The 18,985-nt window shown below is 42.4% G+C and overlaps 1 protein-coding gene across 4 annotated transcripts in view; it reads right to left on the reverse strand.

Moving 5' to 3' along the window:
- Positions 1 to 18,985, reverse strand: part of Dhx57 (DExH-box helicase 57) — a 49,312-nt gene that overhangs the window by 19,554 nt on the left and 10,773 nt on the right. For all 4 annotated transcript variants that reach the window (XM_021217715.1, XM_021217714.1, XM_029531312.1 and 1 more), the window contains 10 exons: positions 18,015 to 18,218; positions 16,924 to 17,762; positions 15,116 to 15,294; positions 12,695 to 12,816; positions 11,040 to 11,235; positions 9,769 to 9,893; positions 7,523 to 7,656; positions 6,494 to 6,548; positions 3,334 to 3,542; positions 896 to 1,012 (listed from right to left, as the gene is read on the reverse strand). In XM_021217715.1, the coding sequence (XP_021073374.1) occupies positions 896 to 1,012; positions 3,334 to 3,542; positions 6,494 to 6,548; positions 7,523 to 7,656; positions 9,769 to 9,893; positions 11,040 to 11,235; positions 12,695 to 12,816; positions 15,116 to 15,294; positions 16,924 to 17,762; positions 18,015 to 18,218 (2,180 nt within the window). The remainder of the gene's footprint in view (positions 1 to 895; positions 1,013 to 3,333; positions 3,543 to 6,493; positions 6,549 to 7,522; positions 7,657 to 9,768; positions 9,894 to 11,039; positions 11,236 to 12,694; positions 12,817 to 15,115; positions 15,295 to 16,923; positions 17,763 to 18,014; positions 18,219 to 18,985) is intronic.

Here is an 18,985-nt window from a genome sequence, read left to right on the forward strand (position 1 = left end):
ATACAAAGTCTAAGCACTATGTAGTGAGCATACAAAGTCTAAGCACTATGTAGTGAGCATACAAAGTCTAAGCACTATGTAGTGAGCATACAAAGCCTTTTTTTTTTTTAAAGATTTATTTATTTATTATATATAAGTACACTGTAGCTGTCTTCAGACACCCCAGAAGAGGGCATCAGATCTCATTACGGATGGTTGTAAGCCACCACGTGGTTGCTGGGATTTGAACTCACGTCCTTCAGAATAGCAGTCGGCACTCTTAACCGCTGAGCTATCTCTCCAGCCCATATAAAGTCTTTTATCGATCTATTATTCCACTCAATCAGCACCAACCCTTCAACAAAAATTTCTTTTAATTAGGCATGGTAGAGTGCACCTTTAATCCCAGCATTTAGAAGGCAGAGGCAGGTGGCTTTTTGTGAATTCAAGGCCAGCCTGGTCTACATAATGAATTCTAGGCTATCTAGGACCTCAAGGTGAGACCCTGTCTTAATTAAAAAAAGTTCTATACTTAGATGTTCCATGCCTTTTCCTAGGAGCTAAGAGATACAGGAGAACAAGAAACCCCTGCTCTTTTTATGTTGGTTTTTCAAGTCAGGGTCTCTCTGCATAGCCCTGCCGTCCTGGGACCTGATCTGTAGATAAGGCTGGCCTCCAACTCAGAGATCTGCCTGTCTCTGCCTCTACCCAGCAAAACCCTTGTTCTTAAGTTATACACTACCGAGGGGAGAGGGGTCAGCTGTCATGTTATGCAGAGTAAGAGTGAGGAAAAGATCACAGACAGGATGGCCTGCAGTGGGGACATAGAGGAAACCCACTCACGAGAAGACTTGTAGCTTGCAAAGGACCAAGTGTTCCATGTGTGCATCACTGGGGCCTGAGAGGAGAGAGTTACCTGGAGGGTAGGAGTGCTTGCCATCTACAATCCACTCTAACAAGGCCTCTATTAGTTCAAGGTTGACCTTTTCAAAATCCATCACAGACATTGTCTTGATGACTGACTTGCTCACCCCTGAAAGAAAAATAAAAATCAGAAGACCTTACACCTGTGAGGTCAGTTCAGTAGCACAGGAGTTCGAATCTAAGGTGCTTACTTGGCGACCTTTTTCATTTAGTCCCTCAGAAAATATTGGTTACAGAAGTGCACACACACTCTCTCCCCCTCTCTTTAAGGCTAGCCAGAGAACTCCTGATCCTCTTGCCTCCCTCTCAAGTGCTGTTACCTCATGCACAAGGCGGCACATCTAGTTTCTGTATTGCTGGAGAGCAAAGCCAAGGCTCCCACCCAAGCTGATACAGACTTTATCAACTGATTACAGCCCAAGCCCAAACATACTTTGTTGTACTGGAGCAGTGACCCAAAGAGAAAGCCCTTGCCTGACAGTGCTTTCTTTCCCTGTTAGAGCTTTTAACTCTCCCCTCCTCCTCTCACCACCAGTATTTACTCAAAGTCTAAGATCTAGAATAAAATTCAGCCAGACACATTTTAGAAACCCCTGCCAGATTCACTCAAACCCTGAGTCAGATCATCTAGAAGCCCAGGTAAGGCATGGATGGAACACAGTTTGTTTCACTAGCATCCTCCAACAGTGCTCAACTTTTAGGTCCCTTTGAGACAGTGACAGAAATGATGGCTCTTCCTTGAAGGATGCATGTGAATTTAAGAACCTCCTCGATGCTGGGCATAGTGTTGCAGGCCTTTAATCTCGTCACTTGGGAGGCAGAGACAGGCAGATTTCTGTGGGTTCATGGCCAGCTGTTCTACATAGTGAGTCCCAGGTCCTCTTTTGACCCCCGACCCCTGAAAGAGCTTACTCCGTTCCTTTGATGTTGATCCACAAGTGATACAGGTAAGAGTCTATAAACTTCCTACCCACTGGAGTCAGCAAAAGCCTCCTCAGCTTATGGGCCTCTCACTGAACCTCAAGCCCACTTTCAATCGACTGACGGCCAGTGAGCCCCAAGACACTCCTGCTTGTTGTATCTGTTCCAGGCCCACCTCCTGCTGGAGGTGCGAGTGCTCACTGACTTGCCTGGTCATTATGCAAGCCCTGGGGCTCTGAACTCAAATCCTCATACATGTGCCCACTAATCCATCTCTCCAGGCCAATATTGGCATTTAAAGATTATTTTGTAGTGTGTCCTTCTATTTGGGTTTTCTGGTGTTCTCTACAATCAAGTCACACGTTTTTTGACTGAAATAACACAAAACAATGTTGTAGAATCTCTACAGGTGTTCACCGCATGCTAGAGGGCTGCAGTCTTGGCTTGCCCCTTTATGTGTGGTTAGCCTGATCATTCTCCCCATGTAATTGTTATTAATTCCCCTTTGTAATTAAGTCATTCATGGAGAAGTATGAGATTTACTTAAGTATCAGGTAAATTTTACACACCAGAACTATATATGAACTTTAAAAATAACATATTTAGGCTGAGTATAATACCATATACTTATAGATCTGGCTACTTGGGAGGCTGAAGCAGGGGTTCAAGGCTAGCCCATGAAATATAGTAAAACCCCTGTCTCCAAAAAAAAAAAAAAAATCAAATCAAAATAATAAATAAGGGCTGGTGAGATGGCTCATTGGGTAAGAGCACCCAACTGTTCTTCCAAAGGTCCAGAGTTCAAATCCCAGCAACTACATGGTGGCTCATAACCATCTGTAACAAGATCTGACGCCCTCTTCTGGAGTGTCTGAAGACAGCTATAGTGTACTTACATATAACAAATAAATAAATCTTTACATAAATAAATAAATAAATAAATAAATAAATAAATAAATAAAATGACATCTTTTAAAAGCGTCCTCCTTGAAACTTTTGAATTGTGTTGTTAAGGATCCACTCCTCTGTGACAAAGTGCACCTGGCTACTGTTCCTTCCTATTATGAGGCCTGCTGTGCATGTAATCAGAGGTGAGCACACAGGGAGCCAGTCCTAGGTTACTACTTTGCCTTTGTCCTTGAAGCTGAGGCTAGTCCCAGCTCTCAGTTCACCTCCTGCTCTTTTTCCCAGACTCCTATCTCTCACTCATCTTCTGTAAGAGCCTCTAACCTTGTCACTCCTGCAGGGTCAGGCTTTTCTTTCTCTCCTACCAAAGACTTTTCTTTAATAATCAGAAAACAGAACAAACTAAGCAAAGCCTACTGGCAGGTATGCTAGCTGCAGTGTGTGCAGCGGACTGCTGGGCTTGTAAGCTTAAAGTTGTTCTGACAATTGTAAGGCAATGTTACTCTAAAGGAAGTCCTGATTTTCTTTTCTCTGGGTCATGGTATAAAAGAAATGACAAGCAACTTTGGCATACTTGACACCATTCCTAAGTAAGCACAGTACCTTTATAACGGATCAAGAGCTGCTTGAAATCTAACTGTTGATCAGGTATTGTATCTTTGACAGACTCCTCCTCGTCCTGGAGATGAAGGGACAGCCTCAGGTCTTCCTCTACCTCCTCCTGTGCAGTTCTGTTGTGCCTGGCTTTAAGCTTTTCCTTCGCAATCTGTTTCATGGAACGCATATATGGGCTCCCATCCTGTAACACATACCTGAGGGAGAAGATAAAGGAATGTGTCTCTGTGGTGTGTTCCTGCTGCAGAAGAAAGAAATTATTCTCCCACTTTGTTCACCCTCAGCAGAACGCTGCTGTGTCTGCCCAGCTCATGTGTGACCTCCGTGACTAGGAGAGCAGGACTGTGCTGGCTGTGCCATTTGGTTGGGAACACTGGAATGGATGTCACTGTTTCTGTCTATCGTTCCTATCTAACTCAGATGAGATGATGGACGTGCTCAGGAGGAATGATGGCCTTTCAGGGGACATCTGAGCTCCGTTCTCAGCTGCAGTGCCCAAACCTTAATGCATTCCTTGAGACGCTCACCCATCTCCCCAAGGCTCTAACTATCATTCTAAAGCAGCTAAATCTAGCCTATGAACCCAAATGTAGACCCAAATGACCACGTCCTTTCTGAACATTGCTACAAGACCATAATCAAATACACTGCAAGACTCTCACTAGAGAGTTTAGTATTTGTTAGAGAGAACTAACAAATACTATTATTATGGTGAAGTGGAAAAGTCTACACTTGGTACTTGGTTTAGATTGGAGTTCTAGGCCTACCACTAAATCACCATGCCACACAACTTCCAAGGGTCCATTTCAAGAGTTATTTTCTCATCATCTGGGAGAATTGACTGACATAACTGGAAACTTCTTCCTCTGAAGGTCTAGGGTTTCTCAGAGGCCCTGGGAAAGGTAAGGGTTAGGAGGCCAGTGAACAAGTGGGGCTCCTTTTTGCCCTCCTACCCTGCTCTCCCAGATAATTCCCATTTTAGTGCTTCTTTATGATTCTAGTTTTTTGTAAGGTCTAAAACTTGGTGGTTCTATAATCTTTGACTTTCTCCAGCTACTTCTCACCATCAAATGCCATGGTCTCCTTTCCCATTCAACATTCATATTGGCATTTACCAAATGTCAGTTTTATGCAGGGGCCATAGCAGTGTGGTGTAGTATGGTGCAGTGATGTGTGGTGAAGTACAGAGAGCCTTTTAAGAAACTTGAAAACCAGTAAGAACAGACTTAAGACGGTCGCTAATCTGCAGGGCAGACTGGAAAAAGTGCCATTAGAAAAACAACAGAAGTGCAACATGGATTGGAAAAGGTGCCAATAGAGGTACAACAGAAGTGCCTAAGCCCTCTAAGGAACAAGCAGGTGGGAATTTCATCAAGGTGGCTGGTGTGCAAGCCGAGGGCAAAAGGAGGCCTTGGAAGGGAAGGTGGAGAGAGGTAGAGAATAAAAAGGGACCAGTCTGCTGCCCGAGGAGCAGCGGGTGGTGCTGCTGAGGCTTCTAAGCGAGCTGCTCCACATCGGCCATACCACCCTAGGCTTAGTACTTGGCAATAAAGAGCCTGATCTAGAAGTTTTTGTCACAGAAGTGACAGCTAACAATCTGATAGACGGGCTGATGAGATGGCTCAGTGGGTAAGAGCACCCGACTGCTCTTCCGAAGGTTCAGAGTTCAAATCCCAGCAACCACATGGTGGCTCATAACCATCCTTAACAAGATCTGATGCCCTCTTCTGGAGTGTCTGAAGTTAGCTACAGTGTAATTACATATAATAAATAAATCTTTAATAATAATAAAAAAATCTGATAGACGGCAAGGGTGGGTTTAACAGTAAGGAACATAGCAAGCATGAAAGCCTGAATGATTCTCAAGGTCAAAAAGCCAGAGAGAACCTGTTTGTATACAATAGCAATGGACATTCCTACGCAGTCCTGAAACCATACAGGCATTGCTCTTTTTTTTTTTCCTTGTATACACATGCATGTGTGCGTGTGCATGCATGTGCATGCAAGGGTGCACGCGAAAGCTTGCACGCCTGCATGCCTGCCTGCCTGAATGGACTCAGAGGACTACTTTACTAAGTCAGTTTTCTCCTTCCATGTAGCTTTCAGGATCAAACTCAGAATACCAGCTTGGTGGCAAGTATCTTTACTCTCTAAGCCATCTAGCCTCCTCCTTTTTTTCAAAAAAAAAAAGAAAAAAAAAAAAAAAGAAAAAATTATTTATTTTTATTTATTTATTTTTTTTTTGAGACAGGGTTTCTCTGTGTAGCCTTGGCTGTCCTGGAGCTCACTCTGTAGATTAGGCTCATCTGGAACACAAAGATCCGCCTGCCTCTGCCTCCCAAGTGCTGGGATTAAAGGTGTGTGCCACCACCATCTGGCTCCTAAAAAGTAATCTTAAAGATTTATTTTTAATTAGTTGTGTCTTTGTGTGTGTCTGCATGTTGGTATGCCCGGTGCCAGGGAGGCCAGAACTATCAGATCCTCCGAGAGTGGAAGTATAAATAGCCATGAGCCCTATGTAGGTGCTGTTAATTGAACCTATGACATCTAGAAAAGCAGTCAGTATGCTTAACCACTGAACCATCTTTCCAGTCCCCTACATAAACATCCTAACATTCAGCACATATTACAAACTTCCTGAGAACATAATGATAATGAAAACAGTTAACATTTATAAAGCATGTATCATGTGTCAGGCACAGTTCTAAGCACTTTGTTTATTTGGTTTTATTTTTATTTTTTAGCCATGTAGGTACCTGTAAAGGCCAGAAGAGAGAATCAGATCTCTGGAGCTGCAGTCCCAGTTGCTGGGAACTGAATTTAGCTCTTCTAGAACAGCGAATGCTTTTTTTTTGTTACTGGAGTTAAACTATTACACTATTAACTCCTCAGTTGGTCCCCGTTACCTGGGGAAATGCTACCAGTGATAGACACACTCGGCAGCTGTTGGAACAGAGATGCAGAGACACTAACCACTTCTCAGAGTTAGTAAATAACAAGTAGAACTTAGAGTCTGCTTGCTGACACACAGAGAAAAACAAACTACTTAATGGAGAAGTGAGATGAAAGAGGAAGGGAAGTAAAAAGGAAGGCAGCACCCGGGCACACTCAAGATAAACAGTGCCTGTGTTCCGAGATCGTTCCTTACCTTGTCACAGCCAGGGCATCCTCCAGGAAAAACTGATCAACAGGAAATGCACGGCCTAGAAAACGAGAAAACAAACTGGAATCACCAGAATCTCCAGTAAGCGAAGTTGGAGATTTTGTGTGTATGTTTGTGTACTCCATGTACATATTAAAACAGTATTTGGAAAAATAAAACGTGTTTTTCCCCCCTGTGATATTGGAAGTGTTTTGTTTGTTTGTTCTTTGACTCAGGGTCTCTCTGTGTAGCCCTGGCTGTCCTAGAACTCACTATGGAGACCAGGCTGGCCTTGAACTCAGAAAGCCTGCTACCTCTGCCTCCTGAGTGCTAGTGGTGCTTAAAAATATTCTTAAAAAGGTTTTGATGACAGAAATTGGTAGGCGTTAAGTTCTAATGATTGTTTCCCCATGGGCCTTTTAAAAGCCCATCACGCTGCTCCTTTCTCCCACGCTCCCTCCACAGTGACTAAATAGTCAACCCTGGATGCTGGACCCAGCAGTGCTTCCTTCTCTCCCTCTGCTGTCACCAGGAATGCTACCACTTCAGTCAGTGTTTCCAAACTGTCCCCGTGGTAGTCAATCAACTGTAGAAAGACAGGCCAGGCTCAGAGTAGTAATGATTCCACAAGGCTGTAGAAGCATCAGAAGAAAACAGACTTTCCAACTGTATTACCCAAGTGTATTTCCTTCAGAGTGAATCAGTGTCTGGATATGTAGCACAATCCATAAATGAACACATTGACATATTTTCCCTCTTTATGACAGATTATTCTTAAAAACATATATTCTGATGTTAAACATAACAGAATGTTAGAAATCGTAAGAACTACGACTTTAAGGTCACATATAAAATTAACATCTGGCAAGGGATAAATTACCTCTTCATCAGTTGCTTTATATTGGGTTGTTCTGCTGTGAATTAACTACTTCTCTAGGACATGTAGAAATACCTCCTGTTCTGAATGAACTCTGAAGTAGTGAGCCTTCCTTATGTCCCAGCAGTGGCATGAGATGAACAGTGTGCTCTGCTCACCTGGTATGGTGATGACTGGGCAGTAGCTGAAGTACTTGGAGAAAAGCCCAGCGTCCAGAGTTGCACTCATGAGAATGACCTGGAGGGTCGCTCTCTGCATCACAATGTCCTTCAAAACTAGCAGTAAGAAGTCACTGGAGACAAGAAAAGATAGTTAAGGGTCAGACACATGCAACATAGGAAAACTAATGACTTTTGTGTATTTGGAGCATTTGAGACTTAGGGGAAAACTATAAAACTTAGATGTGCCACAGTCCTGGTTGAGAACAGTTCAGAATCTAAAAATGCAAATCACCAGATATCGTCAGCAAATTCAGTGTAATACCAATCAAAATATAAAAGGATTATCACTGAAGTGATCATTCTGATTCCTTATAGGTAAACAAAAGGCACATACAAAGGTTTTCATTATAGCAGTGCTTATAAGAGCTAAGTGTACAAAATCCAGTTTATGGGATGGCATGAGGCTGTTAAAAGGATAGGCTAGAAGTCTAGATAATGACACAAACACTCCTGGGCCTAGTGTTAGTGAAAACAAACCACAACGCCCTCCATAAATTGTGGAATGATGGACTCATCAGACTAACAGTACACCGAGCAACATTCTTTACTAGTCTATGCTAGCCCTCATCTTCCCACAGTCTACGACCAACACAGGTGACTACTACTTCTATTCAAACGTCATCTGAGTATGCCACTCTCCTCAGAATCCTTCAGTGACTTCTCGTTAGAGTGCTTACTGGCATGGTTCACTGCACCCTCACTTCCTTCTGCGCTCCCCCGACCAGGCAGGTTTCAGGACTCCATTCTTGCTGTCCTTGTGGAATGCAGCTTAGGGTCTCTGCACATCAGTGACAGGCCAGCCACTTACATGGATGCACCCTCACTTCTTTCATGACTACTTAAAATATGTTCAGCAAAGCCTGCCTTGGCTAGCCTTGGCTAACCTACTTAAATTTCACATGAACCCCACTTCTTGCCATGTACTTCTTATCTTTTCTTCTTAGAACTAAACACTTTGTATTTTACTTATTCACATTATTATTGGGCTCCCATAACAATTAGAATGTAAACTCTCAAGGATTTGGGATGGTTGTTGTTTTGCTCACTACTCCAATGCTCAGGACATTTCCAGAGCTCAATAAATACTTATTAATTTAAAAAATAAACTCATATTTCCATAAGAAGAAACCACCTGAAAATAAAAGATTTCTAACAAGTAGTCTTTTTGCTTATATATTTTCTGTTTGGCTTTTCTTTTTCTTTTTTTTCTTTTCTTTTCTTTTTTCTTTTTTTTTTGGCTTTTTGAGACAGGGTTTCTCTGTGTAGCCCTGGCTGTCCTGGAACTCATTCTGTAGACCAGGCTGGCCTCGAACTCAGAAATCTGCCTGTCTCTGTCTCCCGAGTGCTGGGATTAAAGGCATGCGCCACCACGCCCGGCATCTGTTTGGCTTTTCAAGACAGTGTTTCTGTATAGCCTGGGCTATCCTGAAACTTGCTCTATAGCGCAGGCTAGCCTTGAACTTCATCTGTCCTGCTTCTGAGTGCTGGGATTAAAGGCGTGCGCCACCACGCCCGGCCTATGATTTCCAATTCATTAAAATAAACTCTAGACGCCTTACTGTGGTTTATAAGGCCTCTGAAGACTTGGCTCCCATTCCTCCCCTGCTGCTGTCTTCCCTTCCATTAACCACTGCCTGCCACACTGGCTTTCCTCAGTTCACAACGTCATTCCAAGCTGTCTCTGTTCCCAACTCATAGATGGGATTCCCTTGTGTATTTCAGTTCTTAATTAAAGCCATTTCTTCAGCAATGTGGTCTCTGACTGTCTTACAGTGTCGCCTTCCACAGTTCCCCATTTCTTTCTGCTCTCAGACTGTGAAGACAAGGGACCTCCTACTCATACCTGTGTCCCCAGCACTGCTATCAGACAGGGCACTTGATGTCAGCACTGTAAGTTCATGAGTGAATGCTTACAGAATGATGAAAACAACAGAAGCAGCACATACGGAGTACCCCACAGGAGCATGGCACGATGCCCAGGGGGCTTTCCTGGAGATGGGCATGCCCTCTCCAACCACTGGGCTTCCAACCTTGGAGATCAAGAAAGCCACTCCTTTCCTTTAATTTAGCCTTCCTTACGACTTATCAATATTAAGTCTGGAACACCCCTGGAAGCAAGCAACAGTTTTTAGCCACACCTTCATTTTACAGGTGTGTGTCCACTGGGAACGCCTTCCTTTTACCTTTCTTCTGTCCTCTCATGAACTTCATCAACAATGATGTGGGTGACTCCCTGCAAAGTCGCATCTCCCTCTAGCCTTCTTAGCAGCACTCCTGTGGTGCAGTACAACAGTCTGGTGGCTGAGGACTTACATAGAAGAGAACATTGTCACCCATTAACAAGAGTAACTATTGGCAAGCAAAACTCAACAGACAACAGTAATCCCACTTAACACAAGATAGTATGTAGCTTCTAACTAAGGTCAGCCACACTCTTCTGCTTCACATCAGAACTATGAAAGAGGCCAGGCATGGTGGCGTACGCCTTTAATCCCAGCACTCTGGAGGCAGAGGCAGGCGGATTTCTGAGTTCGAGGCCAGCCTGGTCTACAGTGAGTTCCAGGACAGCCAGGGCTACACAGAGAAACCCTGTCTCGGGGGAAAAAAAAAAAAAAAGAGGTGTGTAGCAATGGAGGATGGGGAACTGGGGATAGCAACCAGAAAGTCCCAGTTGAAAGACTCTCTCACGCCCCACCCCTACCCAAGTACTATTATAAAACCTTTTTTTTTTTTTTTTTGGAGACAGGGTAGATATAGTCCTGGGTGTCCTAGAGCTCGCTATATAGCACAGCTGGCGGAGAACACAGAGAGCTTCTTCTGCTTCTGCCTCTCAAGTGCTGCGAGTTGAGGTGCGTACTACCAGGGTTGGTTAGAAAATAGTTCTTTAAAGTGGGTGTTTAATCAAGTCTATATTCGCTTCAAGTTTAATAGCAAGATCATTTCTACTAATTAAGAATAAAAAGTCAGGACTGGAGAGGTGGCTCAGCAGTTAGGAGCACTTATTCTTCTAAAGGACCCAGGTTTGATTCCCAGCACTTTCATGGTAGCTTACAGCCATCCACATCATCCATAACTTTAGTTCTAGGATATCCTATGCCCTCTTTTGGTCTTTGTAAACAGCAGGCATGCACCTCATGCAATAGACATACATGCAGGCAAAACAAGAATGTGTGTGTGTGTGTGTGTGTAATGTATATATGTATATAACATATACATATATAATAAAATAAATCTAAAAAGGATTTTTAAAAAGCCTATATAAAGCATATTTGGTACAACCAGATAAGAGTTCTTACATCAGGATGCTTCTCAAGGGAGTTCAACTCCACTGAAAGTGGTTATTAATAAACTGCAGGTACATATCCCCACTTGCTTGTCAATCCCCAGGTCCCCCAGATTTTCTTTATGGAAACAGTTAATTCACATTCCCCGGAAGCAAGCAGAGCTTACACACCTTGACACTTTCCAACCGAATCTGGTATCCCACGGTCAGACCCACCCGTTCTGCTCTTTCTTTAGCAACACGCTCAGCAACAGAGATTGCAGAAATTCGTCGGGGTTGGGTACAGATGATGTTTGCCACCCTCTCAGGTGGCCCATTCAGAGAATTATCCAGGATAAACTGTGGAATCTGTGTGGTTTTCCCACATCTGTATGTCAAAACAAAGGAGTCCTAAAATGAAGTTTTCAAGGGCTAGTTAACAAAGCAATCACAGGCAACGAGGAATCCACTGCTAACTAGAGTCATGCTGCTTAGCCTAACACTTTTACCTATGGAGTACCCAGAACTCATAATCCTAGGAACAGGGCAAGCGAATGATAGTCTGATGTCATTTATAAAATGAGGACTATGAAAAAGACACAATTAAGATCTAAAAATGTCTGTAGGGATGTGAACTCTACAGATGGATGCCAGAGAGAAAGTGTTAGCTTCTGCTCTGAGTGTTCTAAGGGCCTTGCAGGGATGATTCAGTGGTAAGAATGTCTGCAGTGATGCCCAAAGACCTGACTTCAAACCCTCAATACTCAGGTAGAAAGCTGGGCATGACTGTGCAAGCACTTGTAACCCCAGTGTTGGGGTAAGGAAGGGACAGAAGGGGCAATGGGCAATGGGGCTTGCTGGCCTTTAGCTTCGTTCCAGGCTCAGTTAGAGCTTGTCAGGGGACTGAGGCAGAGAGTGACAGAGTAGGACATCTGACATTCTCCTATGGCCTCTCTACACAAGGCCTTACAACACCTGTATGTACAAGCCCCAACATGTACACGCACACACTCACATAAATGTATTTTATATTTTTCTCTTTGATGTGGGATGATTTGGCTATAAAAGTACTGAAATAAAAAAAAACTACAAGAAACTAGAAGATATAAAATTTCTATCTGAGTTGAGTCTCAGTGCAAAACTAACAATGCTTGGTGTAATCCTGAGTTAAAGAACTAAATGGAGCCTGAGAGTTGCCCTGGATAAGCATGCTTGCTTTCATAGAGACTATGCAACAGAGAAAAAAATGTTACTTAAGGTGTTGGTAGGAGAAAATAACCCAAGCTTTAAAAAGAGAAGGATAAACACAGAAGATGCGCAGCTTTCTAGCTGTCGGAACGGAATTCTCTTCTGACATAGCAATGGGCCTCATGAACACCTACAGCCAGAGCTTCTGCAAGAAAGGGGCCTCATGGCAGAGGTGTACATCTACAGGGTGAATTTCTGAGCTCCACTTTTAGGTTTCTGTAATTTGGCCCTGAAACTACATAATTCAACCACCTTCAGGGAATACCACTTAATATTTGACAGATAAACAAAATGTGCAAATAACGTTGGCTACATATACTTTTTAAAGCAGATCTGGTTAAGCTAGCCAATGCTCCTGCCTTACATGTACACTAAAGCTACACTGGAAATAAGTCACTTTCTTTTTTTTTTTTTTTTTTAATTTTTTTTTTTCTTTTTGGGTTTTTCGAGTCAGGGTTTCTCTGTATAGCCCTGGCTGTCCTGGAACTCACTTTGTAGACCAGGCTGGCCTTGAACTCAGAAATCTGCCTGCCTCTGCCTCCCAAGTGCTGGGATTAAAGGCATGCGCCACCATACCCGACAATAAGTCACTTTCTTACCCAGTCATACCACTTATGACAACCACTTGGTGCTTGCTCAACAGTTTAAGAATGGTTTCTCTTTCTTCCCAAGCAGGTAGTAACTGTCTTTCTTGCAGAATTGCATGGAACTGTCTGGAAGCCTAATGAAAAAAATCAAGGAGAAGGCAGCATCTGAATTACTTTTAGTTATCTTTCACAAAACTCACCTCCAAGTCCCACGGTGGGATGCACCGTTCCTGCTCTTTATCAGTTTGCTCTCCTAATTCAGAGCTACCAGGCTTGACCCCAGGGGACATTAGCTAGAAGGCTGGCTGCCTGACCCCAGGGGACATTAGCTAGAAGGCTGGCTGTACATAGCTACATAAACTGAAAGGTATGAACCTCCTTTGCTGAGCAGTGATCTGACCCTTACCAATAACAACATTTATAGCAACACTGTAATAAATATTTATGTGTCCATAGGAACGATGCATATACACTTTGTCCAATACAGTAGTTCTGGCCACATGAAGCTACTGAGCCCTTGAAGAACAGAATGTTCTTCTGAGGAAATGAATTTATTTTAATGAGTAAAGTTGACTGTAAATGGCCAAAGCTTTTAGGAGTTACTGCAGTAGACAGCATGGCTCTATATGATATCAGTCCTTCCCTAGATCAATAATGAGAGCAATTGCCAAAGCTTTCTTTTTTGGGCACTCACCATAACTATGTAAATCAGTTTCACAACTAATGATCAATATTCTGAACATTGCATTGTACGCTAATATTATGGGGAAGATGGATTGTGGATAGTTAGTAGGAACAGGTTGAAGTTCAATAGAATGGAAAACCTATAATGCTCTATAGCATAGTACAGGCTGAAGCAGGAGGAACAGAAGTTCAAAGTCTGTGCCACATGGTAAGTTCTGGCCAGGTGGGCTAGAGATCCAGTCTTTAAAATAATGTTTTTTGCATATATCAAAATAGCTAAAGGATTTTTTAATGCTCTGAAAGAACTGTTAAATGTCTAAGGTGACAGATAAGACAAGCAAGTACTAATTGTACCATGTCCATGTATTGAAATGTCATACTTAAAAGTATCTAGATGTCAACTAAAAATATACTTTTAGAGTTGGAGAGACAGCTCAATGCTTAGAAGCCTGTGCTGCTCTTTCAGAGGACCAGCGTTCAGTTCCCAGCACCCACATCAGGCAGCTCACAACCATCTGTTCAGTTTAGTTCCAGAGGATGCAATGCCCTCTTCTGATCTATGAAGGCACCTGCACATGCGCAGTGCACATAAATTCACACAAATTTGTGCAAATAAATAAATAAATAATAATACTCTTTAAAAATAAAAATTTTTAAATGAAATATAAGCTGGGCGGCTGCAGCACATATCTTTAATCCTAGCACTTGGGAGGCAGAGGCAGGTGGATCTCTGTAAGTTTGAGGCCAGCCTGCTCTACAGAGTCAGTTCCAGGACATCTGGGGCTACACAGAGGAACCCTGTCTCATAAATAAATAAATAAATAAATAAATAAATAAATAAATAGTAAAATAAAAATTAAATTAAAAGAAAAATAATAGGCTATCCTTTGGAACAATATAGAATTATACTAATGTCATTACAAATAACATCAATCTAGATAGGTCACAAACTGCACAAATAATTTTTGTCTCAGTAATTTTATTTATGGTATGGTTACATACATTTGATGATCAATGGTCATATAGTGTATACTTGATGATATAATATATAAAAATATAAAGATCACAGAAGGGTCCTTACACATTACATAATCTAATCCACAAACTCATTCAATAATTAACCTTTGCATAACATCCAATTTGGTCCTCAAAATTTATTTATGGTTTCTTTTAAGACAAATCTTCATGCCAATGTAAAGACAGCATGGACTTCCGAGACAGCTGGCTTACATTTCTGTTACCACTATCTGTGTCACCTCAGGCACATTGTTTATCCTGTAAGCCTTTGAAATGGCATATGAGTTTTCGCCTTTTCTTAGATATGGATTTTCTAAGGTAAATAATATCATTAATATTCCTTTCAAATATTAAATTAGCTAGTACTGCATCAAATGTTCCTAGAACATTTGGTTTACACATGCATTTGCTATTTGCTAGCTGAGTGTCCCCAAAGCACCTAGCACATGCACATAAATTTGTTGAGACATGTAGAAAAGTCTAAGTGCTCAGGAAGGGAGTGGTAGCCCATACCTGTATCTAGCTAGCAAGATCTTGTCTCAAAATGACAAAAAAAAAAAAAAAAAAAAAAAAAAAAAAAAAAAAAAAAAAAAAAGAAAAGAAAAGAAAAAAAAAGAAAAGGAAGTAAGTTTGGAAGGGGTGAGAGAAGAAGGAGTGTTAACCAAGAGCTAGGAGAGGAGGAGGCTCCTGACCTGAGGAGGGAGGTGGCGCTGGCTGGCCCTTGAATAGTACCTGTTTCATCTGGAACTGCCTGCAGATCTTACTGTTCTCAGCAAATAAGGACTTTGGTGGCCGCTCATATCTTTTGTAACTCCTTTTCTTCAGGTTCACATAGCTTTCATTCTCCACGATAATTGATGCAGGTCCTTCATCCTCATCTGCATCCTCCTCCAGTTCTGACAATCTTTCCCCTTGAAAGGAGTGAAAGGAAACAGTTTCAATTTGCCCTTTCTTTAGGAAAGGGATAATATCACTAACAAAGTAACAGCGTCTTAGGACAGGAAACCCTGAGGCTTGACTGAAACTTCATTTATTTCCATACTACTCTGAAGCAAGAATTTAGGATGCTAACTTGAGCTTTCCCCAAGAAAGGGTTTCTTCATGTAGCTTTGGAACTTGCTCTATAGACCAGGCTAGTCCTGGACTCACAGATCCACCTGCCTCCGTCTTCCAAGTACTGGGATTAAAGGTGTGCACCAGAAGGAAAGTTTCAATTCAAGGGATTAACATAGAATGTATCAGCTACGTGTAAGTGTCCCCCAAATTCAATGGTATAAAACGAACCAAATGTTTATGAAATGATGTACTGATAACAAAATGTGGCATATCCTGTAATGAAATATCCCTCAACAACAAAAAGGAATAAATACATACTATGACATGTAGGAGAGAGCTTGGAGAGCATTGTGCTAAGTGAAAGAATCCAAAAGCTTCATACCCTAGGATTGCATTTCTATGAAATGTATAAAATAGGCAAAGTTGTGAGAATAGTTGTTAGGCCGATGCCAGGGACTGAGGATGATTTTCAGGAAGATGAGTAGTGCTCATGACTGTACAACTCTAAAACATTAAAAAAAAAACTATTGAATGATATTCTTTAAATAGGTGAATTTAAGGTATATAAATAAACTCAGGAATGTTACTGAAAAGTCAGACAAGGGCCGTAGCTTAGTATAGCTGTGTTTGCCCTGGCATAAGAAAAACCACAAAAGCCAATGAAACAAAATGAGACATTTCCCCAGGAACACGTGTGAATAGCACATATTCGAAGCTGCTGCTCAGGAGTGAGTCGGGCCGGGAAGTCCACCTACTACCTATGCAGTATCCTCCAGCCCAGTGCTCTCTGACATCTACCAGGAAACTGGTTCCCCCCGGCAGTGCTGGGGTTTAAACCTAGAACTTCATGGACACAGGCAGACTCTCTGCTGCTGAGCTGTATCTCTAGCCCTTAGCCAGGGAACTCTTATGAAAGATGGAAAATTTCATCTTTTCCTGAAATGCAGACATAAATGAAAGTAAGTTCATTGAGGAATGCTGAAGAGGAGTTTGTGGTATGAGAATCTGCATGGCGAAACTGGACAAACGCAGCAGCCTACATATATTTGTATTTAAGGATTCATAAAGACAGCATAATTTTGGTCAATTTTTACCAGCCTAGAATACTAAAAACAGGAGGAAATGGACATCTTAGGAAGTAAACACATGAAACCAAGTTACATGAAATCCATTTTCTGAGAAAGTGCCTTAAGTGCCTCAGTTTCCAGAGTTAGGACCAAGGCAGACCCTTCTCCGTCTGGCTGGACACTCACTCCACAGTTACAACACTTACACATCAGCCCCGACTTTCTATCTAGGGAGCTCAACTGCAGCGTTGCAGCTGCGGGTCATAGTTACAGGCAGGCACAATGACCAGCCAGGAAACTCTGTCTGGTCAAGATCACTGGGAAAGAATCCTCATCCAGCCTCAAAATGTTTTACTTTTAAACGTATTACTCGGAATGCCGATCCCATCCTGTACCTAAGATCAATACTGTACGTACCTTCTGGCATTTGATTAGAAAGGGAAGCGTTACTTGGGGTCACTGGTTTGCGGTAGGCAGGTTTGCTTATTCTGGTCTCAGAAGGTACTGGAGGGACGTTCACAGGAGGAACACTGTACTTATGTTGAGTGTGTGTGAGTAACTTGACAATCTCTGACTCTTCCTCTAAAAGGGTTATCAGAGAATATACAACAGGTTCTGAAGTTTTTGCAAATTCCAAGGCCTTGCCATAAAGGAACTCAGAAATATGTAAACGACAAGCCAGAGGTAGGTTCTCATTGGTGGAATAAAATGCCACAAGGGGGGCTTGGTAGGGGTATTTGTGGTCTTTAGAAAAGCGAATCTGAAGCTCATACATAAAAGTTGTTTCGTCAGCAGCATCGAGGTGAGGGTCATTTACATTTCTTTCTGCTCTCCCAATCATTTGATGTGGGGGCACTTCATGTTTGAATTTGCATTTTGATCCAAATTTACAATTTCCTTTGAGGTAAAATTTACAGGTTTCAGGCGAAGTGTCCCGTACATGTTTGCTACTTTCCTTCTGCTTAGACTTGCAGAATTTGTTTGTCAGATACTCCAGTTCCAATCCAATGGTCCAGACTCTGTTCTGAATTCTTTCTATGAATTTTTCTCCGCAGATGGACTTGAGAGCAAGCGTCTCTTCCTGTCTCTGCTCCACACATTCATTCAAGCTCACATAAACAGCTGCCTCGGAGAGTGCCATCCTCTCTCCAAACGTCTCTGAGAAACACTGGTGGAGAAGATGCTCCAGGGCTGCCCCTAAGTCTCCATCACACATCCTCAGGGCCAGCTGACAGTGCTCAGTGTGGAAGCCATACCTGCCGAGCGAGGGCAAAATGTGACAAAGATGCTGTGAAAAAAATCTTCACATCACTGACGTGAGAGTCACTTAAATACAAATATGGAGTTATAACTGTGGACAGCTACATTCTGTATTTTGAAAAAACATCCCTGATAATACTAATCCCTCCATTTTAAAAGACTGAGTTGTCAGCATATTGGGCCCTACTGGCACTGTCATGACAGGATATCCACAGAGAAGAGACTTCTGTAAGTGATAAAGGGATCACCTGGAGAGTTTTTGCACTGCCAATGGTGAGACTGCAAAACCTGGAGTAGGAGGCTCCACTTCTTCTGGGCCTATATATTCCCAAGGACTCCGGTCAGGAAGAAAGGCAGGCTCGTGTCCAGCCGGCCAGCACTGCTCCTCTCCACACTGGGGCTCCTCTCCACATTGGGGCTCGCTGGCTTCTTCCTCCCCAGAGGTGCCTCTTCTAGGGAAGGGGACATTTTAAAGTATTGGATGTTAATGTCTACTTATTTCAGAGAAAAATTAAGCAAGGGTGTAAACATTTAATCAAAGAGCCAACGACTTGGGACCCTGCCCTTCAGTTGCTGGTTTCATCTTATAGTGAACTGTTAGTTTCTGTCTTGGGAAATGACATTTCTTAAGGTACCTACATGCCATTCAGGTCCTAGGTAAAGTCATTTACAGAAACAAATTCTTTTTAGCTTCTCAATAACCCTGCTATATATTACTAAAATCCCTATTTTTCAAATGATCAGTTGAGCCTCCAAGAGGATTAGTAGCTAAGGTTACACAGAAAAGAGCAAGAAGGTTCTTACCCTAGACTAAGTCTGAGCCCGTCTTCTCATCCACAGAAGCCATCTCTCCCTCTCAGTCATAGGTACTACCCTGTCCCTTTCCCCTCTTCTAATTCCGAGACAAACAAGTTTGTAGAGGACAGAAGAATATTTGCTATCCCTGACTGGCCACTCACTGATTTCATCAAAAGATTCATTTATTTATTGCCAAAGGTGGAACTTAGGCCAACTACTCATCATGTCTAGCAAACATAAAAATGAATGAACCTCTTCAACTGACAGTGTAACAGAGGAGTTAAGACACAGTGTAGAGAGCTGGAGAGATGGCTCAGTGGTGAAGAGCACTGACTGCTCTTCCAGAGGTCCTGAGTTCAATTCCCAGCAACCACATGGTGGCTCACAACCATCTGTAATGGGATCCGATGCCCTCTTCTGA

This window comes from Mus pahari, chromosome 18 (genome assembly GCF_900095145.1).
Source record: "Mus pahari chromosome 18, PAHARI_EIJ_v1.1, whole genome shotgun sequence".
Lineage (NCBI taxonomy): Eukaryota > Metazoa > Chordata > Mammalia > Rodentia > Muridae > Mus > Mus pahari.